Here is a 27,136-nt window from a genome sequence, read left to right as displayed (position 1 = left end):
AATAAACAAACTAAGGAAGCTATAAATTAGTTTGAATTTTGAAGGGAAAAAAAAGACCCAAATACAGATGAGGAATTACTCAGAAGTTCTGTGAATTATTAAAGTTTTTCTCAAGTTTGCCGTATTTTTGTATGTGATCCGGAAGGAAAGCTTTTACTTCGAAATATATTTTTGTTTCTATAAGTTGTTTCTTTCAAATATATAATAAAATTGTGAATTATTTTTTTTAGTAATGCCGTAACTGATATTAATTTTCCTCCATAATGTGTAAAATTGCTGTTTGGTCAAATATGTTCAGAACATTTAAACTGACCTTATTTTGGCACTTCAATGTCAAGACACTTCCTATATGAACAATTAAAATCTAACTTAGAGATCTAAGAAGATGTTGCATGAATGCAAAATAGACAACTTGTCATCCAAGTCACAATTTGTAAAAGTAAACCATTACAGGTCAAAGTATGGTATTCAACACCGAGCCTTGGTTCATCCTGAACAGCAAGCTATGAAAAAGATTTAAATTTTACTGTAATAGAAAATTAAGAGCAAAAATAATTGTTTATATCATACCTCCAAATTTTAAATTTCTTAAAAATCATGTTACTAACATTGCTACAAGTCTTTGTTGAAATATACATTGATGAACCTCAAATCGTCCGAATAGGCTTGAGGCCGCGGAACTTTCGTCATAGCAAGAATTACACGTGCTTTTTAAACCAGGATCGATTCAAATATTAAAAAACAATAATTATGTGGAAATTATTTTCTGAGTCCTTGGTAGTTGAGTCGTGTCCTTTGTTTTGGAGCTTATTTATTGCTGACCTTAGGAATAATCCAGTAAATGACGTTTTATCGTGTCGTGTTGCAGACTGTGTATGCAGACAAAGGAGACACGAAAGATACTGAATGGGGATATTGTAAATTGTATAGGACCGAAACTATCTTATCGTGTTGTTATCTTATAGTTCGTTTCTGTGTGTGTTGCATTTTAGTGTTTCTGTTGTGTAGTTGTTCTCCTCTTATATTTGATGTGTTTCCCTCAGTTTTAGTCTATAACCTGGATTTGTTTTTCCTCAATCGATTTATGAATTTCGGACCGCTGTATACTACTCTTGCCTTTATTTATTATCTTTCTATAAAGAAGATGGAAGATGCTCATTGGATTCATTGACAATTACAATGATAGGGCAAACAATGGAAGACGACAAAAAAAAACCAAACAATTTCACAAGTCTAAATGGAACCTACATAAATCTCATACATCAGAACAGGATACAAAAGTCTTAACAAATGTACAACAATCCAAAACGAGAAAATTGGCATAATTAATTTACGTAAAAAAGCAATAACCTTACAAAGCATTTAGTGTTAAAGAAAAACCATAACTGTGTAAACACCGTTTGTATGTTAAAAAACTGCACTAACAATGGTAACTTTAATAATATTAAATTTCAATAGTTAGCTGCCATATTTCAAGCATAATTATATATTATTACACATGTATATACGTTTTAATTTCAATCTCGTTCAGCAGGAAGTACAGACATGGTCTTAGGATATTTACTCATATTACAAACGTTAGGCAATATTATATATCTGTTATTTTAGCGCATATTTTATATGATACTATTATAAAATTCATTACAAAATAGAAGGCCTCTTTGTAATTAATTTTCAATATTTATCATATGTTAGACTCAGATCGATGTCCGGTTTCTTATTTTTATCGAGGTCCGTTCCTCAATCAACATCCAAATCTGACGTCTCATTCTCAAATCAGTGCTCAATGTTTAGGGATTTTTGTCAGAACCTTCGGAATCCTCTAGTTTTATCCACTTGAATGCCTAAAAAAATCCCCGTTGACCCCCATTTTTGTTTTCATAAATCTGTTACATGTATTATGTGTAAAAGCCATGTGTAAAAGTCTTATAAAATTATATTCATTTGATAAAATTTACTGTTTGCAATAGCATTAATTGTTCTAAATAATAGGGATGTTCTTATCCAAAGCAGAAAACCCTAGCCGTATTTGGCACAACCTTTGTGAACTTTTAATTCTCAGTGCTGTACAACTTTGAACTGGTTTTGACTTTCGAACTTTTATATCTGGGCGTAACTGGTAAGTCTTGTGTGGACGAGGCGCGCTACTGGTGTATTGAATTTAAACCTGGTGCCTTTTGTAAGCAATTATTCATGTGTTTCTTTGTCTAAGATGTTCTCATATTTATTTGTATTGTAGTCCTGTAATGTTATGTTTTCATTTTTATGTTATATTTAACATTGTCATTGAAGCGGGAGGTTTTGCATGCCATAACCCCACTATTTTTTTTTTTTTTTTTTTTTATCATTTAACAAGTCAGGAATATGGCCATTGTTATATTATAGTTCGTTTCTATTACTATAAGACGTATCCCGGTACTTTTCTATTCCATATTCATGTATTTAGTTTTTATGTTATATTTGTTATTCTCATCGGATTTTGTCTAATGCTAAGTCTGTTACTGTGTGTGTTACATTTTAATGTTGTGTCGTTGTGCTCTACTTATATTTTTAAAATGCGTTTCCCTTAGTTTCAGTTTGTTACTCCGAATTTGTTTATTTTCCATCTATTAACGAGTTTTGAACAGTGGTCTACTACTGTTGCCTTTATCAATGGTTTTTTGAGAACTTAAACTTGTCAATGAAAAAGCTATGAAAAGTCAAGAGACAATATTTTCCCGCCAACATTGCATTGGCTTATATCTCAAAAACAAACACATTGACCTATATAAATCTTTTTTCTCTCTTTTGATTCCTTTATTAACCCCCTATCAACATAACCTAGTGTTTTGAAAAGTTTTTTTTTTTAAACTGAGAAACTAACTCCCTTAAATCTAATCATCGTCCAATTTAACATCATGTATTTCCAAAACAAAGTCCGATCAGTTAAATGTTGGTCTAGTTTATAGGGTTTGTATAGCTTTTCAACAGTTAAAGACTTGCCATTGAGATTTGGAAGTCGATTTAAGAAACGGACGTCGATAAGCTACCGGACGTCGATCTTAGTCTTAGAAGTATAATATCGTCTTAGCTTAGTTTAGATATTATAACAGTGTGCTAGTGACCTTATACAATATATATCGGGTCAATAAATGCCATATTGGGTGAAACCGAAGGGTTCAGTTAATTCCATATGAGGTTAGAGCGAATGAGGTCAGTAAATTTCATATGGGGTGAGAGCTAAATCTCAGCTCCCCATATGGAATTTACTGACCCTATATTTATCGTATTAGGTCACTAGTAAACTGTGTAACGGATTTATCTTACCGGCTATCTTAATATATGGTATTAAGACTAGTGGCCTATCAAAGTGAGCAAGTCTTCAATACCGTTAGTATTAAGAACGTATACTTCCACTGGTCTATACAACAATAACAAGTTAAAAGCTTTAAATGTTCTTTTATAAACTTACTCCAATCGTTTATCATCAATTCCATCGTTTGTTGAAACCTTTAAAAATTTCCCCCAACATCGCATTGAGAGACGTATCATCACTACTTACCGTGTATTGAAATAAGCCCAGCCTACTTACCTAATATTGAACCCTACTAACTTAATATGGAATATACACGGTCTCCACTTGGGTGTTATGAACCAATCATATTCCTAGAGATGTGTAGGAGGTAAGATGAATTTGTTTATAATACATTTTGAAACAAGTAATTACAACTTATATTGATCCCATTTCACTTTGCTGGTGTGTGTGCTGTCTTGTCTAGATATCTTACTGAATTATACATTAATTGGAAAAATAAAATTTAAATTCCTGAAAACGAAACAAGCTACAAGTTGGACAGTATTATTTAAATATTTGACAATATTTCATCTGTTTAAACATCTTTTTTACAAATACAAGAATAGTTTGTCCCTCTTTAATGCTAAATGGAACGTAATTCAAACCCGAAAAGATATAACTAGCTTAGTTTGCGCAGGCTGTTATCGCATTAGCACATATGCTCTTATATATATGATGTACTGTACTGCAAGCTGTTTTGCTATTCATCCGAACTTTTTTCTTCTCTAGAATATCTTATACACTTTATAAGATATATTATATACTTTATAAGATATCTTATTTACTTTATACGATATCTTATATACTTTATACGATATCTTATAAATATATTTTTATAGATATAAAAAGATGTATACAAAAAAATAGTTTATAAGACATCTCATATAATTTTATAGTGTATCTCTTATCGTTTATAAGATATCTTATATCATTCATTAGATATATAATAAAGACGTTATACAAGATGTTTTATAAAGATTTTTTAGAACAAATAGTAAAACGGCTTGCCATAACGATGTATAACTTCTTTATTCTAAACAAACTCAATATAGATCCCAGGATTAAAACATGTATTTACGCCAGACGCGAGTGTTGTCTACAAAAGATTCATCATACCCATGTGTTGCGGTTTACTTTCTAGTATTTATTAATTTCCATTCAATATTTGCCGTCAAAGTGGATCACATTTGTCAAAAATAACCTGACAAATTTGCTGATAAATGATTGCCTTGTAAGATTTTAAAAATTAACTTTATTTGGACCCTGTATTAAATAGATGGAACACGTGCTTGGCGTTTATTATTTAAAAAATCAATATCCGAAGAAAAGATATGACATAAGAATCCATTAGAACTCCTATTTCATTATGCTTTAAGGTTCATGTAACCTTTTGCCAAAATTGGCTGAGTTTTTACAGAAGACAACAAACAACAACATATTTGAACCCAGTTTACCTGTTTCGCGACCTAAAAATCGTTTATTATTGGAAATCGATGGCAATTCCGTGTTGTACAGAACATATATAATTATATGATTAATTTGTAACTTCTTATTTTTAGGGTTGGCATATTGTCAATACATTAGACGAACCCATACATATAATTACATTCAATATGGGGCTACATATTGTCAATATGGTTGCTGTTCTGCGGTTTTAAAAGATCCATGTTGTGGTTACGCACCTAGTAAATCTGATTCCGTTGACTATTATTCACTAGTGTAGCACTCAGCAAGTTTGTATGTTCAACTTATTATAAGATAGCTTGATTTGCGCTATTGAATATCAATTATATGGTCTTTCTTTTTTATAAATAAACTGTTTACAAAAGTTAAACTATTCGAAATATTAAGGATTTTCTAATCCCAGGTATAGCTTACCGTAGCCGTATTTGGTAAAGCTTTTTCGAATTTAGGGTCTTCAATGCTCTTCAAATTTATACTTGTTTAGCTTTTAAACTATTTTAATCTGAGTGTCATTCATAAGTCTTATGTTGAAGAAACGTGCGTCTGGTGTACATTAAATAAAGTCTGGTATCTTTGATAACTATTGACATCGTGTTTGTGTAACACCCCTATTGGTATAAGCAAGTCAATAGATGGTAAAAAAACTGAAAAAGTACCATTTTTGCACCTTGCCTAGCCCCTGCTTCCTTCCACTAACATTTGAAATAAAACATTTCAAAATGGTGTTTCATTCTATTCTTTTACTTACACCCAATAAAAACTAATGAAAAGAAGAAAGGAAAAGAAATTAAAATACACTATATTTTAAGGGAACTATTTTCGAAATTGGAAGTTTACATTTCTGTCATCGTATTGCTGTAGTATCTGCGGATCGAAATTATATATTTATAGTTTTAATTTCAAATATTATTCGGATTCGAAGGATTTGTTGTCCGAGTTAAATTGTAGCAATATGTTTATATCATTGCTCTAATTTCAGATCAGCTGGTGCTACCGTTTGAATAGTTATTGGTTGCCTTATTGGATTAGGCGTCATTGTAGCGATTGTTGTTTGTGTGTGTTGTCGAATGAACTCTCGTCCACTTACACAAGGACAACTTATCACAAATCTCCAGCGACAAAAGCTTACGTTTGTAGCAACAATACTGCCTGTGAGTAGAAGTAAAATCATTTATTAAAACAATAGAATCTCGATTCATGTTTTGTTTTAAGGTGGTACTCAACACTTTCACTAAAATTAATTTGGCTCGTTTAATTTTCATAAAATTTTATCTAAGTATTAACTTTGACCCTTTAACAAAAATATAAAAAAATCCAACATTTTGAACCAAACGTTTTGTCAGAAAAATTACACTGGTTATATAGCAGTTTGACAAACTTTAATTTTGATCATTGAGAAGCTTAATATTCCTTTTACAACACAACGTAATTAAAACGTTTAGCTGACTTTACAGAGTTATCTCCCTGTAATGTTAGGTACCACATTAAACTGCATAGATATACAACGATTTGAAAAGTTACAATAGTTCCTCCTGTTTTCATGTTGAATGTTCATCAACATAGAATTTATTTGAGGAATGAATCCTTTCACTGTAACTGTATCTATTTTACAATTACCACATTTTTGAATATCAATAGTGTGTCATTTTTCTAAATTTCCTGTTTAAAAAACTTTGAATTTTTCGAAACACTCAGGATTTTCTTATCCCAGGCATAGATTATCTTAGCCGTATTTGGCACAACTTTTTCGGAATTTTGGATCCTCAATGCTCTTCATCTTTTTACTTGTTTGACTTTATATATATTTTGATATGAGCGTCACTGATGAGTCTTATGTAGACGAAACGCGCGGCTGGCGTACTTAATTATAATCCTGGTAACTTTGATAACTTTTACACCACTGGGTCGATGCCACTGCTGGTGGACGTTTCGTCCCCGAGGGTTTCACCAGCCCAATAGTCAACACTCTGGTGTTGACATGAATACCAATAATGTGGTCATTTTTCTAAATTTCCTGTTTAAAAAACTTAGAATTTTTCGAAACACTAAGGATTTTCCTATCCCAGGCATAGATTACCTTAGCTGTATTTGGCACAAATTTTTCGGAATTTTGGATCCTCTATGCACTTCAACTTTTTACTTGTTTGGCTTTATATATCTAATTTGATATGAGCGTCACTGATGAGTCTTATGTGGACAAAACGCGCGTCTGGCGTACTAAATCATAATCCTGGTACCTTTGATAATTTTTACAGGTCTTCAACCCACTTATCCACATAATGTCGGGAGTTCGAGCATGGATTTACCCAACATGAAGCATATAATGAAGAAAACACTGCTCAGCCTCCATTATATGAAAATGTAGCAAATGAAAACCGTTGCCGTTAGTGATGTCGTTATCTGTTCATTGATAACTATTTAATTCGATTATTAGATAAGATAGACACGACTCTTACGTTAAACTTACAACCAATCGAAGTCTTGTATATTTTTTTTTTGTTGTTATTCATGCAACAAGAACCAATACAAGTATCAAACACTGTCTGTGATACTTTTAGTTGCATGTTGACTAGTTTTGAAAAAAAATAATTTGTTTTTATATAATACTATCTTGTATAAAACATTCTGTTCTTTAGTTGGAGAAATAACGCATATATCGTCTAAATCTATATAAGTTTTGAAAACTATCTGGGATACATTGTTCTATTATGTCTATTAGGTCCTCACGAAATTTTTACGTTTTACAGCGATTGATAACAGTAAAACAAATGTAATACAAATAAAACCCAGAACACTCAAACAATCATCAGTATTACCAAGAAAAGCAATGATGGTTCAATCGCGTTTTCTACAGCGGAAAGCAGAAAAAAGCAACCCAATTCACCAAAGGAACCAGGCTTATAAATACGACACTCGAATGTAGCGTTTTCACAAGAATCATCAGTGGTGTTCGTATCAAAACAGTTAAATATCCAAAAGTTCCAAACATTCTACAGCATCCAACAAATCACGACATAAAGCTCGCTTCGGTATTCTGCGGGATCAAACAAAAGACTTCAAATATTGATAGTTTCTCATTGTTTGATCGTCTGAGAGTCAAAATAAATGGTGGGTATATGTCTTTCTGTGAACTGTATGTTACATTGTCATGTAGCACGTTAAAACCCGGCTCATCTATTTAGTTTAATACTTTAAAGCAGGCCTCATATATATATATATATATATATATATCACAGTAAGATGGGTAATTTTTAATCATGTTTAGTGTTCATTCTGACAAAAAAAATGGCTTCAAGAACCGAAACACCAAAAGAGGGACGAAAGATACCAATGGGACAGTAAAACTCATTAATCGAAAATAAAATGACAACACCATGGCTAAAATGAAGACAAACAGACTAACAATAGTTCATATGACACAACATTAAAAAGTAAAAATAAGCAACACGAACCCCACAAAAAATAGGGGTGATATCAGTTGCTCCGGAAGGGTGAGCCGATCCTGCTCCACATGTGGCAAATCCGGTAAATAGTCTAATTCGGTAGGTCACATTCATGAAAGGGAAGGGGATTGTAGTTACGACGTAAAATGCAGGTTAAGAGAAATAATATCTTTATGAATGGGAAACTACAAATTAAGAAAGAACTATATAACTGTCATACGAAAAGTAGATCATAGTAGAGTTACAATATCTGTCAAAAAAAACTCGAAACTGATTCACCTGATCCAGGAATTTCCAAATTAATTTTAAGCCTCCAGTAATAACTTATACCGCTATTAACATAAGCGTCTCACAACTTCAGAATCAAGCTTTCAAAATAAGATGCGAACTTTACTGTAACAAACATCAGTTATCATTTACCTAAATTGTTCATGGGTATTTACATGTTTATTTCCTGTAAAACGAAGCAGAAAACAAACTAAAGCTTTTGACGTATAAGGAAGACAAATATTACTTGATATAACGTTGTTTAGTAACTTGTCACACCACAAATAAAAGGTACGCACTGCAAGCACAACCTTCTTACAAGTCAACATGTTTGGATATCTGTGTTTATTCCAACTCATAGGTTTGTTGATTAACACTGTCATTATAAATACATGATATCATTTGCATGCAAAGCACATACATGTACCATGTTTATATAATTGTATACGAAAGTTATCAGTTTAAAACCGCTACCTTAAAGTTCGATATATTTGTCAAATATAATTTCTCTTTAAATTGTTTATTACATAACAATAACTTGGTGTTTTTATGTCGTTGGAGACCGTATGGTGATCACTAGACACCTATTTGTGTAAACGCGCTTCATTAGATTTGTGTCTCATTGAGGTCCATCAACTGATTGATTGATTGCTCGATAGTTAACGCCACTTGGAAGACTATTGCTCTATTTCATGTTGGTCAGTTTTTGTTAGTAGAGGAAACCGGAGTGATAGAGGGCACCACTGGCCTGATCGAAGATGCAATCCTAGTAAATTAAGATTGGAGTTGAATGCACGTACTCGTGCCGGGTTCAAATTACGACCTGAGTGTTGACTGGTGTTGTCCGATATCTTTTCATTTACAAGATTTATTTTGAATTTTGTCATAAATGATTTCTTTGAATAGACGCAATTTTTTGTTTTTCCCTCTCCGGAATTCGTACTATTGCTTTGGTATATCAAGACCTGTTCTTTGTCTAGCGGGATCTAGACAACTCGGCCACCTAGACTAAACTGAATATTCATCTTTAATTGGAGTATGTGTTACCTTCCTCGTCGGAAAACTTTACTGTTGTAACATGGTACATGATAATAAAGGCATGACGATGCAATTGATTGCAGAATAGCTGAATCATCTATTGTAAAGGATCAGAAGATGCAGTCACAGAAATCATTATATGATTAGTAGATGTACCTCTAAACGAGTGACATTTTTACGACAAATAGAATATATCTTTATACATATAAGTCTACAGATTTGAACAAATGTAGTAATATACGATTTTACTTGCACTTATATATATTTTTTTCCTTATATGTACAGTATTGTCTATTCTAGACGATCCGATACATACAAGATTTGCTGGTTGGACCTTTTTAAAGACTAATGACGTTTTGTTTAGACCCCTTTACCAATAAATTTGTTTTGCATAATTTAGACTTCTCAACATCTTTTCGTTTTGACTTGTGTTTAATTTTCTGTGATATGTTCAACCTTTTTAAACTCCTCAAGATTAAAGATTCTACCTTAAATTGAGGCAAATTGTACGGCCTTTCAAATGCCGTTTTGATCCCTTACACCACTGAAGAGACATATGTTGTCAAAATCCGGATATGGTGCACATCTCGTTTGCGGTATACCATATTTTCCGCAAATGTGGTTTTTTTTTGGTATTAAACTAATATTTAAGATCCATTTTAATACATCTGGTGATCAATGTATTTGGAAATAGCCAATGGCAGTCAGCATGGTTTAAAAACATATGTTGCTCGACCTGTAAGTCAAATGCGTTTTTTAATTTTTTAATTTTTTAATTTTTTGGGGTCTTTCTTGTGCTGTTTTAGACCCCTCTACAACGAAATTTGTTTTGCATGCTAATTTTTTAAAAATTGCGATTATTATCCAACGCAATGACAGGTTTGAATATTGTTTTCAATTTACACTTGTATATATATAAACATATCTGCTACAGTGCAGGCGATTTGATGTAACGATATCCCAGTAGCATGGGTTCGAATCCCGGCGAGGGAAGAACAAAACATTTGCAAAAGCAAATTTACAGACCTAACATTGTTGGGTTGATGTTTAGACGAGTTGTATTAATATATTTGTATATATAACAATTCTAAAAAGGTACAACATTACCAAAACATATAAAAAATTGACAAATGTTATTTTTTTCGGATAACAAATATTCTTTATCAGTATGATTAAGATGGAAATTGAATTATATCCATCTACTTTGATTAAACTAAAACAATCTTGAAATTTATACAAGAAAACAGTTAAAAGCGAACATCCTAGTTAAGAAACTTGTACAGTTATACATTTCTTAAACATGAAGTATCTTATATAGCTATTTATAACAGGGACTGAAAAGATATGCAACATAACAATAGTAATGTACCTGGTACTGCTCAATTACAACTAATATGACGACAGTTAGGATGTGAAAACAACTACATTTTCAATAAACAGCACTGACAGATTTAAGCTGGAATACGATTTCAGATTTGACAACGACAGAGGATGCGTATTCAAACACCCCAATATATATATATATATAATTATATACTGTGCCTAGAAAATCAACATAACGATGTTCGAGTAGATCTGATTTCTTTAATTCCTCCCCGAGCGGGGCTGGTATTTGTACTTTATATTTCTCACCTCTACGACAATACCGCCTAGCAATACGTAGACACATTTTCTCCTAGTATGTACTAGTATGACTATTAAAAAAACCTTTCATTTCGGGAGGTCGTACCTTCTAGAAGACATTAAACAAGGACATCAAGATGCAATACATAAAGTAATTTTAATTGTACCGAACATCTTCATATATAAATATAAATCAATTGCTTTAAAAAAGCAATTGTAGGGGTCTTTCCCCCTTTAAAATTAATTGAATTTGGGGGGGGGGGGTGTTTGTTTGTTTGTTTGTTTGTTTGTTTGTTTGTTTGTTTGTTTGTTTGTTTGTTTGTTCGTTTCTGTATGGGGTCTATATTATTGTTACCGGAGAAGTTTCATGTTTAGTTTGGAAAGTTTTTCTTTTATTTTAGGTACAGCGCGCGCGCCACATCACGTGACACGGGTTTATAATAACGAAAAGATAGTCTTTTTATTTCTTTTTAGGTGGGGACGTTAAACAGACAACATCTATAGAGATGGAATGTACACAATGTAATTTCTTTTGTCATTGTAGGAAATTGACAGTTTGATGACAGTTCACAAGCAGTGCATGTTTTGGATTTAATTGATCCGGTGTAACTTTAAAACACATTTATTGATTATTTTCTGATAATGTACATTTTTCAGCACCTGTTTGTAACACAGATTAGTATTTCAATCTCGGAGCGGACATTTTATTGTAGGTATTTACTGAAATTTACGGACCTAGCAAGCGATTTTTACGGCATTGCCATTGCTTTTCTCTAGGAAAAGCTGTGAGAGATATCTGCACCAAGTTTTTTTATAAACTTTTAGTACATGTATGCCCTGCTGACTGCAAATTTTGAGGTCGATTGTACTTGTAGTTTCAGAGAACATGTGGATTTTTTTTCAGAAGTGACGTAAGAACAATATTAAATTTCAATTTTTCTTGAATAATTGAGAGTTTGTTCCTTCAATAAACTGTCATGATTAAACAGTCATACAGATTGATTGATTGATTGATTGATTGATTGATTGATTGATTGATTGATTGATTGATTGATTAGTTAGTTGGTTAGTTGGTTGGTTGGTTGGTTGGTTAAACACGTTGGATAGGGTCAATTGAAACACGGAAAAAGAAACAAAGAAGATCTTGGACCCTATATTAAACACATGAGACGGAAACATGATTGATTGATCATGATCATGATTGATTGATTAATTGATTAGTTGGTTGGTTGGTTGGTTGGTTGGTTGGTTGGTTGGTTGGTTGGTTAAACACGTTGGATAGGGTCAATTGAAACACGGAAAAAGAAACAAAGAAGATCTTGGACCCTATATTAAACACATGAGACGGAAACATGATTGATTGATCATGATCATGATTGATTGATTGATTGATTGATTGACTGATTGATTGATTGATTGATTAGTTGGTTGGTTGGTTTGTTGGTTGGTTGGTTGGTTGGTTAAACACGTTGGATAGGGTCAATTGAAACACGGAAAAAGACACAAAGAAGATCTTGGACCCTTTATTAAACACATGGGACGGAAACATGATTGGTTGATCATGATCATGATTGATTGATTGATTGATTGATTGATTGATTGATTGGTTGGTTGGTTGGTTGGTTGGTTGAACCCTATAAGAAACACATGAGACGGAAACATGATTGATTGATTGATCATGATCATTATTGGTTGATTGATCATGATCATGATTGATTGATTGATTGATTGGTTGGTTGGTTGGTTGGTTGGTGGGTTTGTTGGTTGAAATTCAAACACACATAAAACTGTTTAAATAGTGCCAAAACCACATAATTTGATGACCTTGACCTTTGACCTTGTAACCGTCGTCAAGGTCATTGCTCCACAAGGTCATTGCAAAAGACCCTATGGGTCAAGGACCTTTTGTTTAAGAGTTTTGCCTAAAAATGGCTTTTTAAAAACCATCGATGGGAGTTATGTCCCTTACATGATGGTAAAATCAATATAGTCATAATGTAAAAAAAGTTGCCCCTTGAAGTACCAAGCATTTTTCACTGCTTAATTTTTTTGTATCTATAACCGTTCAAGAGTTATAGGGAAATCAAAGACATATGAAAATCTAAAATATGACCTTGACCTTTGACCTTGACCTAATTTTCTAAGTTAGGAATCAGGGGACTCAAATAAAAACATTCTAGGGTTATACGGTTAACGGTTTATGAGGTAAAAAAACATACCGACAAATTTATTCCGTAAAGATAGATAACTCCTATAAAATTTCTTCGAATCGCTTCGATCCAAATACGCCAAAAATTACTGAGGATGTAACGAACAATTTGTAAAAAGAATTTTGTCGCTTTCTTTTTTTGTTACAAAGGAGATGCACACAGAGTGCAAACAGTGAAAAGGGAGATAACTCTTACAAAGAAAATAGTTTCCCTTAGCAGGGTGAAATTTAAAAGCGCGTAAACTATACGATACCATATGAGAAATATCAAAGCGACATATTGCGAAACAAACATTTTGCGCAAGAACAAAATTTGGCGGAAGAAAAAAATAATAATAATAATAATAATAATAATAATAATAATCAGAACAAATACAATAGGCTTTCCACAGAAAAGTGGAAAGACCTAATAATATGGATCAAACTGGAGTTGTCGTTCGTTTTACGTTGATAGGATAGATAGCACACAACCTACATTCAGTTGTAAGTGGAGGGTTAAAAAAAAAGGGGGGGGGGCAAAAGGGGGTCTCGGGGAGATTTTTTTTTTATTTTATTAACGGAACAGAATGGTTAAAAAGGTTTTTTACAATATAAATCAATTGCTTTAAAAAAGCAATTGTAGGGGTCTTTCCCCCTTTAAAATTAATTGAATTTGGGGGGGGGGGGGTGTTTGTTTGTTTGTTTGTTTGTTTGTTTGTTTGTTTGTTTGTTTGTTTGTTCGTTTCTGTATGGGGTCTATATTATTGTTACCGGAGAAGTTTCATGTTTAGTTTGGAAAGTTTTTCTTTTATTTTAGGTACAGCGCGCGCGCCACATCACGTGACACGGGTTTATAATAACGAAAAGATAGTCTTTTTATTTCTTTTTAGGTGGGGACGTTAAACAGACAACATCTATAGAGATGGAATGTACACAATGTAATTTCTTTTGTCATTGTAGGAAATTGACAGTTTGATGACAGTTCACAAGCAGTGCATGTTTTGGATTTAATTGATCCGGTGTAACTTTAAAACACATTTATTGATTATTTTCTGATAATGTACATTTTTCAGCACCTGTTTGTAACACAGATTAGTATTTCAATCTCGGAGCGGACATTTTATTGTAGGTATTTACTGAAATTTACGGACCTAGCAAGCGATTTTTACGGCATTGCCATTGCTTTTCTCTAGGAAAAGCTGTGAGAGATATCTGCACCAAGTTTTTTTATAAACTTTTAGTACATGTATGCCCTGCTGACTGCAAATTTTGAGGTCGATTGTACTTGTAGTTTCAGAGAACATGTGGATTTTTTTTTCAGAAGTGACGTAAGAACAATATTAAATTTCAATTTTTCTTGAATAATTGAGAGTTTGTTCCTTCAATAAACTGTCATGATTAAACAGTCATACAGATTGATTGATTGATTGATTGATTGATTGATTGATTGATTGATTGATTGATTGATTGATTGATTGATTAGTTAGTTGGTTAGTTGGTTGGTTGGTTGGTTAAACACGTTGGATAGGGTCAATTGAAACACGGAAAAAGAAACAAAGAAGATCTTGGACCCTATATTAAACACATGGACGGAAACATGATTGATTGATCATGATCATGATTGATTGATTAATTGATTAGTTGGTTGGTTGGTTGGTTGGTTGGTTGGTTGGTTGGTTGGTTGGTTAAACACGTTGGATAGGGTCAATTGAAACACGGAAAAAGAAACAAAGAAGATCTTGGACCCTATATTAAACACATGAGACGGAAACATGATTGATTGATCATGATCATGATTGATTGATTGATTGATTGATTGACTGATTGATTGATTGATTGATTAGTTGGTTGGTTGGTTTGTTGGTTGGTTGGTTGGTTGGTTAAACACGTTGGATAGGGTCAATTGAAACACGGAAAAAGACACAAAGAAGATCTTGGACCCTTTATTAAACACATGGGACGGAAACATGATTGGTTGATCATGATCATGATTGATTGATTGATTGATTGATTGATTGATTGGTTGGTTGGTTGGTTGGTTGGTTGAACCCTATAAGAAACACATGAGACGGAAACATGATTGATTGATTGATCATGATCATTATTGGTTGATTGATCATGATCATGATTGATTGATTGATTGATTGGTTGGTTGGTTGGTTGGTTGGTGGGTTTGTTGGTTGAAATTCAAACACACATAAAACTGTTTAAATAGTGCCAAAACCACATAATTTGATGACCTTGACCTTTGACCTTGTAACCGTCGTCAAGGTCATTGCTCCACAAGGTCATTGCAAAAGACCATATGGGTCAAGGACCTTTTGTTTAAGAGTTTTGCCTAAAAATGGCTTTTTAAAAACCATCGATGGGAGTTATGTCCCTTACATGATGGTAAAATCAATATAGTCATAATGTAAAAAAAGTTGCCCCTTGAAGTACCAAGCATTTTTCACTGCTTAATTTTTTTGTATCTATAACCGTTCAAGAGTTATAGGGAAATCAAAGACATATGAAAATCTAAAATATGACCTTGACCTTTGACCTTGACCTAATTTTCTAAGTTAGGAATCAGGGGACTCAAATAAAAACATTCTAGGGTTATACGGTTAACGGTTTATGAGTTAAAAAAACATACCGACAAATTTATTCCGTAAAGATAGATAACTCCTATAAAATTTCTTCGAATCGCTTCGATCCAAATACGCCAAAAATTACTGAGGATGTAACGAACAATTTGTAAAAAGAATTTTGTCGCTTTCTTTTTTTGTTACAAAGGAGATGCACACAGAGTGCAAACAGTGAAAAGGGAGATAACTCTTACAAAGAAAATAGTTTCCCTTAGCAGGGTGAAATTTAAAAGCGCGTAAACTATACGATACCATATGAGAAATATCAAAGCGACATATTGCGAAACAAACATTTTGCGCAAGAACAAAATTTGGCGGAAGAAAAAAATAATAATAATAATAATAATAATAATAATAATAATCAGAACAAATACAATAGGCTTTCCACAGAAAAGTGGAAAGACCTAATAATAAGAACAAATACAATAGGACTTTCCACAGAAAAGTGGAAAGACCTAATAATCAGAACAAATACAATAGGACTTTCCACAGAAAAGTGGAAAGACCTAATAATATGGAAAAAACTGGAGTTGTCGTTCGTTTTACGTTGATAGGATAGATAGCACACAACCTACATTCAGTTGTAAGTGGAGGGTTAAAAAAAAGGGGGGGGGGGCAAAAGGGGGTCTCGGGATTTTTTTTTTTTTTTTTTTATTAACGGAACAGAATGGTTAAAAGGGTTTTTTACAATATAAATCAATTGCTTTAAAAAAGCAATTGTAGGGGTCTTTCCCCCTTTAAAATTAATTGAATTTGGGGGGGGGGGGGTGTTTGTTTGTTTGTTTGTTTGTTTGTTTGTTTGTTTGTTTGTTTGTTTGTTTGTTCGTTTCTGTATGGGGTCTATATTATTGTTACCGGAGAAGTTTCATGTTTAGTTTGGAAAGTTTTTCTTTTATTTTAGGTACAGCGCGCGCGCCACATCACGTGACACGGGTTTATAATAACGAAAAGATAGTCTTTTTATTTCTTTTTAGGTGGGGACGTTAAACAGACAACATCTATAGAGATGGAATGTACACAATGTAATTTCTTTTGTCATTGTAGGAAATTGACAGTTTGATGACAGTTCACAAGCAGTGCATGTTTTGGATTTAATTGATCCGGTGTAACTTTAAAACACATTTATTGATTATTTTCTGATAATGTACATTTTTCAGCACCTGTTTGTAACACAGATTAGTATTTCAATCTCGGAGCGGACATTTTATTGTAGGTATTTACTGAAATTTACGGACCTAGCAAGCGATTTTTACGGCATTGCCATTGCTTTTCTCTAGGAAAAGCTGTGAGAGATATCTGCACCAAGTTTTTTTATAAACTTTTAGTACATGTATGCCCTGCTGACTGCAAATTTTGAGGTCGATTGTACTTGTAGTTTCAGAGAACATGTGGATTTTTTTTTCAGAAGTGACGTAAGAACAATATTAAATTTCAATTTTTCTTGAATAATTGAGAGTTTGTTCCTTCAATAAACTGTCATGATTAAACAGTCATACAGATTGATTGATTGATTGATTGATTGATTGATTGATTGATTGATTGATTGATTGATTGATTGATTGATTAGTTAGTTGGTTAGTTGGTTGGTTGGTTGGTTAAACACGTTGGATAGGGTCAATTGAAACACGGAAAAAGAAACAAAGAAGATCTTGGACCCTATATTAAACACATGAGACGGAAACATGATTGATTGATCATGATCATGATTGATTGATTAATTGATTAGTTGGTTGGTTGGTTGGTTGGTTGGTTGGTTGGTTGGTTGGTTGGTTAAACACGTTGGATAGGGTCAATTGAAACACGGAAAAAGAAACAAAGAAGATCTTGGACCCTATATTAAACACATGAGACGGAAACATGATTGATTGATCATGATCATGATTGATTGATTGATTGATTGATTGACTGATTGATTGATTGATTGATTAGTTGGTTGGTTGGTTTGTTGGTTGGTTGGTTGGTTGGTTAAACACGTTGGATAGGGTCAATTGAAACACGGAAAAAGACACAAAGAAGATCTTGGACCTTTATTAAACACATGGGACGGAAACATGATTGGTTGATCATGATCATGATTGATTGATTGATTGATTGATTGATTGATTGGTTGGTTGGTTGGTTGGTTGGTTGAACCCTATAAGAAACACATGAGACGGAAACATGATTGATTGATTGATCATGATCATTATTGGTTGATTGATCATGATCATGATTGATTGATTGATTGATTGGTTGGTTGGTTGGTTGGTTGGTGGGTTTGTTGGTTGAAATTCAAACACACATAAAACTGTTTAAATAGTGCCAAAACCACATAATTTGATGACCTTGACCTTTGACCTTGTAACCGTCGTCAAGGTCATTGCTCCACAAGGTCATTGCAAAAGACCATATGGGTCAAGGACCTTTTGTTTAAGAGTTTTGCCTAAAAATGGCTTTTTAAAAACCATCGATGGGAGTTATGTCCCTTACATGATGGTAAAATCAATATAGTCATAATGTAAAAAAAGTTGCCCCTTGAAGTACCAAGCATTTTTCACTGCTTAATTTTTTTGTATCTATAACCGTTCAAGAGTTATAGGGAAATCAAAGACATATGAAAATCTAAAATATGACCTTGACCTTTGACCTTGACCTAATTTTCTAAGTTAGGAATCAGGGGACTCAAATAAAAACATTCTAGGGTTATACGGTTAACGGTTTATGAGTTAAAAAAACATACCGACAAATTTATTCCGTAAAGATAGATAACTCCTATAAAATTTCTTCGAATCGCTTCGATCCAAATACGCCAAAAATTACTGAGGATGTAACGAACAATTTGTAAAAAGAATTTTGTCGCTTTCTTTTTTTGTTACAAAGGAGATGCACACAGAGTGCAAACAGTGAAAAGGGAGATAACTCTTACAAAGAAAATAGTTTCCCTTAGCAGGGTGAAATTTAAAAGCGCGTAAACTATACGATACCATATGAGAAATATCAAAGCGACATATTGCGAAACAAACATTTTGCGCAAGAACAAAATTTGGCGGAAGAAAAAAATAATAATAATAATAATAATAATAATAATAATAATCAGAACAAATACAATAGGCTTTCCACAGAAAAGTGGAAAGACCTAATAATAATCAGAACAAATACAATAGGACTTTCCACAGAAAAGTGGAAAGACCTAATAATCAGAACAAATACAATAGGACTTTCCACAGAAAAGTGGAAAGACCTAATAATATGGAAAAAACTGGAGTTGTCGTTCGTTTTACGTTGATAGGATAGATAGCACACAACCTACATTCAGTTGTAAGTGGAGGGTTAAAAAAAAGGGGGGGGGGGCAAAAGGGGGTCTCGGGATTTTTTTTTTTTTTTTTTTATTAACGGAACAGAATGGTTAAAAGGGTTTTTTACAATATAAATCAATTGCTTTAAAAAAGCAATTGTAGGGGTCTTTCCCCCTTTAAAATTAATTGAATTTGGGGGGGGGGGGGTGTTTGTTTGTTTGTTTGTTTGTTTGTTTGTTTGTTTGTTTGTTTGTTTGTTTGTTCGTTTCTGTATGGGGTCTATATTATTGTTACCGGAGAAGTTTCATGTTTAGTTTGGAAAGTTTTTCTTTTATTTTAGGTACAGCGCGCGCGCCACATCACGTGACACGGGTTTATAATAACGAAAAGATAGTCTTTTTATTTCTTTTTAGGTGGGGACGTTAAACAGACAACATCTATAGAGATGGAATGTACACAATGTAATTTCTTTTGTCATTGTAGGAAATTGACAGTTTGATGACAGTTCACAAGCAGTGCATGTTTTGGATTTAATTGATCCGGTGTAACTTTAAAACACATTTATTGATTATTTTCTGATAATGTACATTTTTCAGCACCTGTTTGTAACACAGATTAGTATTTCAATCTCGGAGCGGACATTTTATTGTAGGTATTTACTGAAATTTACGGACCTAGCAAGCGATTTTTACGGCATTGCCATTGCTTTTCTCTAGGAAAAGCTGTGAGAGATATCTGCACCAAGTTTTTTTATAAACTTTTAGTACATGTATGCCCTGCTGACTGCAAATTTTGAGGTCGATTGTACTTGTAGTTTCAGAGAACATGTGGATTTTTTTTTCAGAAGTGACGTAAGAACAATATTAAATTTCAATTTTTCTTGAATAATTGAGAGTTTGTTCCTTCAATAAACTGTCATGATTAAACAGTCATACAGATTGATTGATTGATTGATTGATTGATTGATTGATTGATTGATTGATTGATTGATTGATTGATTGATTAGTTAGTTGGTTAGTTGGTTGGTTGGTTGGTTAAACACGTTGGATAGGGTCAATTGAAACACGGAAAAAGAAACAAAGAAGATCTTGGACCCTATATTAAACACATGAGACGGAAACATGATTGATTGATCATGATCATGATTGATTGATTAATTGATTAGTTGGTTGGTTGGTTGGTTGGTTGGTTGGTTGGTTGGTTGGTTGGTTGGTTAAACACGTTGGATAGGGTCAATTGAAACACGGAAAAAGAAACAAAGAAGATCTTGGACCCTATATTAAACACATGAGACGGAAACATGATTGATTGATCATGATCATGATTGATTGATTGATTGATTGATTGACTGATTGATTGATTGATTGATTAGTTGGTTGGTTGGTTTGTTGGTTGGTTGGTTGGTTGGTTAAACACGTTGGATAGGGTCAATTGAAACACGGAAAAAGACACAAAGAAGATCTTGGACCCTTTATTAAACACATGGGACGGAAACATGATTGGTTGATCATGATCATGATTGATTGATTGATTGATTGATTGATTGATTGGTTGGTTGGTTGGTTGGTTGGTTGAACCCTATAAGAAACACATGAGACGGAAACATGATTGATTGATTGATCATGATCATTATTGGTTGATTGATCATGATCATGATTGATTGATTGATTGATTGGTTGGTTGGTTGGTTGGTTGGTGGGTTTGTTGGTTGAAATTCAAACACACATAAAACTGTTTAAATAGTGCCAAAACCACATAATTTGATGACCTTGACCTTTGACCTTGTAACCGTCGTCAAGGTCATTGCTCCACAAGGTCATTGCAAAAGACCATATGGGTCAAGGACCTTTTGTTTAAGAGTTTTGCCTAAAAATGGCTTTTTAAAAACCATCGATGGGAGTTATGTCCCTTACATGATGGTAAAATCAATATAGTCATAATGTAAAAAAAGTTGCCCCTTGAAGTACCAAGCATTTTTCACTGCTTAATTTTTTTGTATCTATAACCGTTCAAGAGTTATAGGGAAATCAAAGACATATGAAAATCTAAAATATGACCTTGACCTTTGACCTTGACCTAATTTTCTAAGTTAGGAATCAGGGGACTCAAATAAAAACATTCTAGGGTTATACGGTTAACGGTTTATGAGTTAAAAAAACATACCGACAAATTTATTCCGTAAAGATAGATAACTCCTATAAAATTTCTTCGAATCGCTTCGATCCAAATACGCCAAAAATTACTGAGGATGTAACGAACAATTTGTAAAAAGAATTTTGTCGCTTTCTTTTTTTGTTACAAAGGAGATGCACACAGAGTGCAAACAGTGAAAAGGGAGATAACTCTTACAAAGAAAATAGTTTCCCTTAGCAGGGTGAAATTTAAAAGCGCGTAAACTATACGATACCATATGAGAAATATCAAAGCGACATATTGCGAAACAAACATTTTGCGCAAGAACAAAATTTGGCGGAAGAAAAAAATAATAATAATAATAATAATAATAATAATAATAATCAGAACAAATACAATAGGCTTTCCACAGAAAAGTGGAAAGACCTAATAATAATCAGAACAAATACAATAGGACTTTCCACAGAAAAGTGGAAAGACCTAATAATCAGAACAAATACAATAGGACTTTCCACAGAAAAGTGGAAAGACCTAATAATATGGAAAAAACTGGAGTTGTCGTTCGTTTTACGTTGATAGGATAGATAGCACACAACCTACATTCAGTTGTAAGTGGAGGGTTAAAAAAAAGGGGGGGGGGGCAAAAGGGGGTCTCGGGATTTTTTTTTTTTTTTTTTTATTAACGGAACAGAATGGTTAAAAGGGTTTTTTACAATATAAATCAATTGCTTTAAAAAAGCAATTGTAGGGGTCTTTCCCCCTTTAAAATTAATTGAATTTGGGGGGGGGGGGGGGTGTTTGTTTGTTTGTTTGTTTGTTTGTTTGTTTGTTTGTTTGTTTGTTTGTTTGTTCGTTTCTGTATGGGGTCTATATTATTGTTACCGGAGAAGTTTCATGTTTAGTTTGGAAAGTTTTTCTTTTATTTTAGGTACAGCGCGCGCGCCACATCACGTGACACGGGTTTATAATAACGAAAAGATAGTCTTTTTATTTCTTTTTAGGTGGGGACGTTAAACAGACAACATCTATAGAGATGGAATGTACACAATGTAATTTCTTTTGTCATTGTAGGAAATTGACAGTTTGATGACAGTTCACAAGCAGTGCATGTTTTGGATTTAATTGATCCGGTGTAACTTTAAAACACATTTATTGATTATTTTCTGATAATGTACATTTTTCAGCACCTGTTTGTAACACAGATTAGTATTTCAATCTCGGAGCGGACATTTTATTGTAGGTATTTACTGAAATTTACGGACCTAGCAAGCGATTTTTACGGCATTGCCATTGCTTTTCTCTAGGAAAAGCTGTGAGAGATATCTGCACCAAGTTTTTTTATAAACTTTTAGTACATGTATGCCCTGCTGACTGCAAATTTTGAGGTCGATTGTACTTGTAGTTTCAGAGAACATGTGGATTTTTTTTTCAGAAGTGACGTAAGAACAATATTAAATTTCAATTTTTCTTGAATAATTGAGAGTTTGTTCCTTCAATAAACTGTCATGATTAAACAGTCATACAGATTGATTGATTGATTGATTGATTGATTGATTGATTGATTGATTGATTGATTGATTGATTGATTGATTAGTTAGTTGGTTAGTTGGTTGGTTGGTTGGTTAAACACGTTGGATTTGAAACACGGAAAAAGAAACAAAGAAGATCTTGGACCCTATATTAAACACATGAGACGGAAACATGATTGATTGATCATGATCATGATTGATTGATTAATTGATTAGTTGGTTGGTTGGTTGGTTGGTTGGTTGGTTGGTTGGTTGGTTGGTTAAACACGTTGGATAGGGTCAATTGAAACACGGAAAAAGAAACAAAGAAGATCTTGGACCCTATATTAAACACATGAGACGGAAACATGATTGATTGATCATGATCATGATTGATTGATTGATTGATTGATTGACTGATTGATTGATTGATTGATTAGTTGGTTGGTTGGTTTGTTGGTTGGTTGGTTGGTTGGTTAAACACGTTGGATAGGGTCAATTGAAACACGGAAAAAGACACAAAGAAGATCTTGGACCCTTTATTAAACACATGGGACGGAAACATGATTGGTTGATCATGATCATGATTGATTGATTGATTGATTGATTGATTGATTGGTTGGTTGGTTGGTTGGTTGGTTGAACCCTATAAGAAACACATGAGACGGAAACATGATTGATTGATTGATCATGATCATTATTGGTTGATTGATCATGATCATGATTGATTGATTGATTGATTGGTTGGTTGGTTGGTTGGTTGGTTGGTGGGTTTGTTGGTTGAAATTCAAACACACATAAAACTGTTTAAATAGTGCCAAAACCACATAATTTGATGACCTTGACCTTTGACCTTGTAACCGTCGTCAAGGTCATTGCTCCACAAGGTCATTGCAAAAGACCATATGGGTCAAGGACCTTTTGTTTAAGAGTTTTGCCTAAAAATGGCTTTTTAAAAACCATCGATGGGAGTTATGTCCCTTACATGATGGTAAAATCAATATAGTCATAATGTAAAAAAAGTTGCCCCTTGAAGTACCAAGCATTTTTCACTGCTTAATTTTTTTGTATCTATAACCGTTCAAGAGTTATAGGGAAATCAAAGACATATGAAAATCTAAAATATGACCTTGACCTTTGACCTTGACCTAATTTTCTAAGTTAGGAATCAGGGGACTCAAATAAAAACATTCTAGGGTTATACGGTTAACGGTTTATGAGTTAAAAAAACATACCGACAAATTTATTCCGTAAAGATAGATAACTCCTATAAAATTTCTTCGAATCGCTTCGATCCAAATACGCCAAAAATTACTGAGGATGTAACGAACAATTTGTAAAAAGAATTTTGTCGCTTTCTTTTTTTGTTACAAAGGAGATGCACACAGAGTGCAAACAGTGAAAAGGGAGATAACTCTTACAAAGAAAATAGTTTCCCTTAGCAGGGTGAAATTTAAAAGCGCGTAAACTATACGATACCATATGAGAAATATCAAAGCGACATATTGCGAAACAAACATTTTGCGCAAGAACAAAATTTGGCGGAAGAAAAAAATAATAATAATAATAATAATAATAATAATAATAATCAGAACAAATACAATAGGCTTTCCACAGAAAAGTGGAAAGACCTAATAATAATCAGAACAAATACAATAGGACTTTCCACAGAAAAGTGGAAAGACCTAATAATCAGAACAAATACAATAGGACTTTCCACAGAAAAGTGGAAAGACCTAATAATATGGAAAAAACTGGAGTTGTCGTTCGTTTTACGTTGATAGGATAGATAGCACACAACCTACATTCAGTTGTAAGTGGAGGGTTAAAAAAAAGGGGGGGGGGCAAAAGGGGGTCTCGGGATTTTTTTTTTTTTTTTTTTATTAACGGAACAGAATGGTTAAAAGGGTTTTTTACAATATAAATCAATTGCTTTAAAAAAGCAATTGTAGGGGTCTTTCCCCCTTTAAAATTAATTGAATTTGGGGGGGGGGGGGGGGGTGTTTGTTTGTTTGTTTGTTTGTTTGTTTGTTTGTTTGTTTGTTTGTTTGTTTGTTCGTTTCTGTATGGGGTCTATATTATTGTTACCGGAGAAGTTTCATGTTTAGTTTGGAAAGTTTTTCTTTTATTTTAGGTACAGCGCGCGCGCCACATCACGTGACACGGGTTTATAATAACGAAAAGATAGTCTTTTTATTTCTTTTTAGGTGGGGACGTTAAACAGACAACATCTATAGAGATGGAATGTACACAATGTAATTTCTTTTGTCATTGTAGGAAATTGACAGTTTGATGACAGTTCACAAGCAGTGCATGTTTTGGATTTAATTGATCCGGTGTAACTTTAAAACACATTTATTGATTATTTTCTGATAATGTACATTTTTCAGCACCTGTTTGTAACACAGATTAGTATTTCAATCTCGGAGCGGACATTTTATTGTAGGTATTTACTGAAATTTACGGACCTAGCAAGCGATTTTTACGGCATTGCCATTGCTTTTCTCTAGGAAAAGCTGTGAGAGATATCTGCACCAAGTTTTTTTATAAACTTTTAGTACATGTATGCCCTGCTGACTGCAAATTTTGAGGTCGATTGTACTTGTAGTTTCAGAGAACATGTGGATTTTTTTTTCAGAAGTGACGTAAGAACAATATTAAATTTCAATTTTTCTTGAATAATTGAGAGTTTGTTCCTTCAATAAACTGTCATGATTAAACAGTCATACAGATTGATTGATTGATTGATTGATTGATTGATTGATTGATTGATTGATTGATTGATTGATTGATTGATTAGTTAGTTGGTTAGTTGGTTGGTTGGTTGGTTAAACACGTTGGATAGGGTCAATTGAAACACGGAAAAAGAAACAAAGAAGATCTTGGACCCTATATTAAACACATGAGACGGAAACATGATTGATTGATCATGATCATGATTGATTGATTAATTGATTAGTTGGTTGGTTGGTTGGTTGGTTGGTTGGTTGGTTGGTTGGTTGGTTAAACACGTTGGATAGGGTCAATTGAAACACGGAAAAAGAAACAAAGAAGATCTTGGACCCTATATTAAACACATGAGACGGAAACATGATTGATTGATCATGATCATGATTGATTGATTGATTGATTGATTGACTGATTGATTGATTGATTGATTAGTTGGTTGGTTGGTTTGTTGGTTGGTTGGTTGGTTGGTTAAACACGTTGGATAGGGTCAATTGAAACACGGAAAAAGACACAAAGAAGATCTTGGACCCTTTATTAAACACATGGGACGGAAACATGATTGGTTGATCATGATCATGATTGATTGATTGATTGATTGATTGATTGATTGGTTGGTTGGTTGGTTGGTTGGTTGAACCCTATAAGAAACACATGAGACGGAAACATGATTGATTGATTGATCATGATCATTATTGGTTGATTGATCATGATCATGATTGATTGATTGATTGATTGGTTGGTTGGTTGGTTGGTTGGTTGGTGGGTTTGTTGGTTGAAATTCAAACACACATAAAACTGTTTAAATAGTGCCAAAACCACATAATTTGATGACCTTGACCTTTGACCTTGTAACCGTCGTCAAGGTCATTGCTCCACAAGGTCATTGCAAAAGACCATATGGGTCAAGGACCTTTTGTTTAAGAGTTTTGCCTAAAAATGGCTTTTTAAAAACCATCGATGGGAGTTATGTCCCTTACATGATGGTAAAATCAATATAGTCATAATGTAAAAAAAGTTGCCCCTTGAAGTACCAAGCATTTTTCACTGCTTAATTTTTTTGTATCTATAACCGTTCAAGAGTTATAGGGAAATCAAAGACATATGAAAATCTAAAATATGACCTTGACCTTTGACCTTGACCTAATTTTCTAAGTTAGGAATCAGGGGACTCAAATAAAAACATTCTAGGGTTATACGGTTAACGGTTTATGAGTTAAAAAAACATACCGACAAATTTATTCCGTAAAGATAGATAACTCCTATAAAATTTCTTCGAATCGCTTCGATCCAAATACGCCAAAAATTACTGAGGATGTAACGAACAATTTGTAAAAAGAATTTTGTCGCTTTCTTTTTTTGTTACAAAGGAGATGCACACAGAGTGCAAACAGTGAAAAGGGAGATAACTCTTACAAAGAAAATAGTTTCCCTTAGCAGGGTGAAATTTAAAAGCGCGTAAACTATACGATACCATATGAGAAATATCAAAGCGACATATTGCGAAAC

At 33.4% G+C, this 27,136-nt stretch overlaps 1 protein-coding gene across 1 annotated transcript in view; it reads left to right on the top strand.

The window, feature by feature from the left end:
• The first annotated feature begins 8,800 nt into the window (after window positions 1-8,800).
• LOC134706913 (uncharacterized) overlaps window positions 8,801-27,136 on the top strand; it is a 36,082-nt gene continuing 17,746 nt past the window's right edge. The window contains exon 1 of the mRNA XM_063566277.1: window positions 8,801-8,869. Within this exon, the coding sequence (XP_063422347.1) occupies window positions 8,836-8,869 (34 nt within the window). The 5' untranslated portion in view covers window positions 8,801-8,835. The remainder of the gene's footprint in view (window positions 8,870-27,136) is intronic.

Source organism: Mytilus trossulus, chromosome 1, assembly GCF_036588685.1.
Source record: "Mytilus trossulus isolate FHL-02 chromosome 1, PNRI_Mtr1.1.1.hap1, whole genome shotgun sequence".
Classification (NCBI taxonomy): Eukaryota; Metazoa; Mollusca; class Bivalvia; order Mytilida; family Mytilidae; genus Mytilus; species Mytilus trossulus.
The sequence above is the reverse complement of the archived record's forward strand: the minus strand, read 5'-3'. Positions and strand labels throughout refer to the sequence as shown.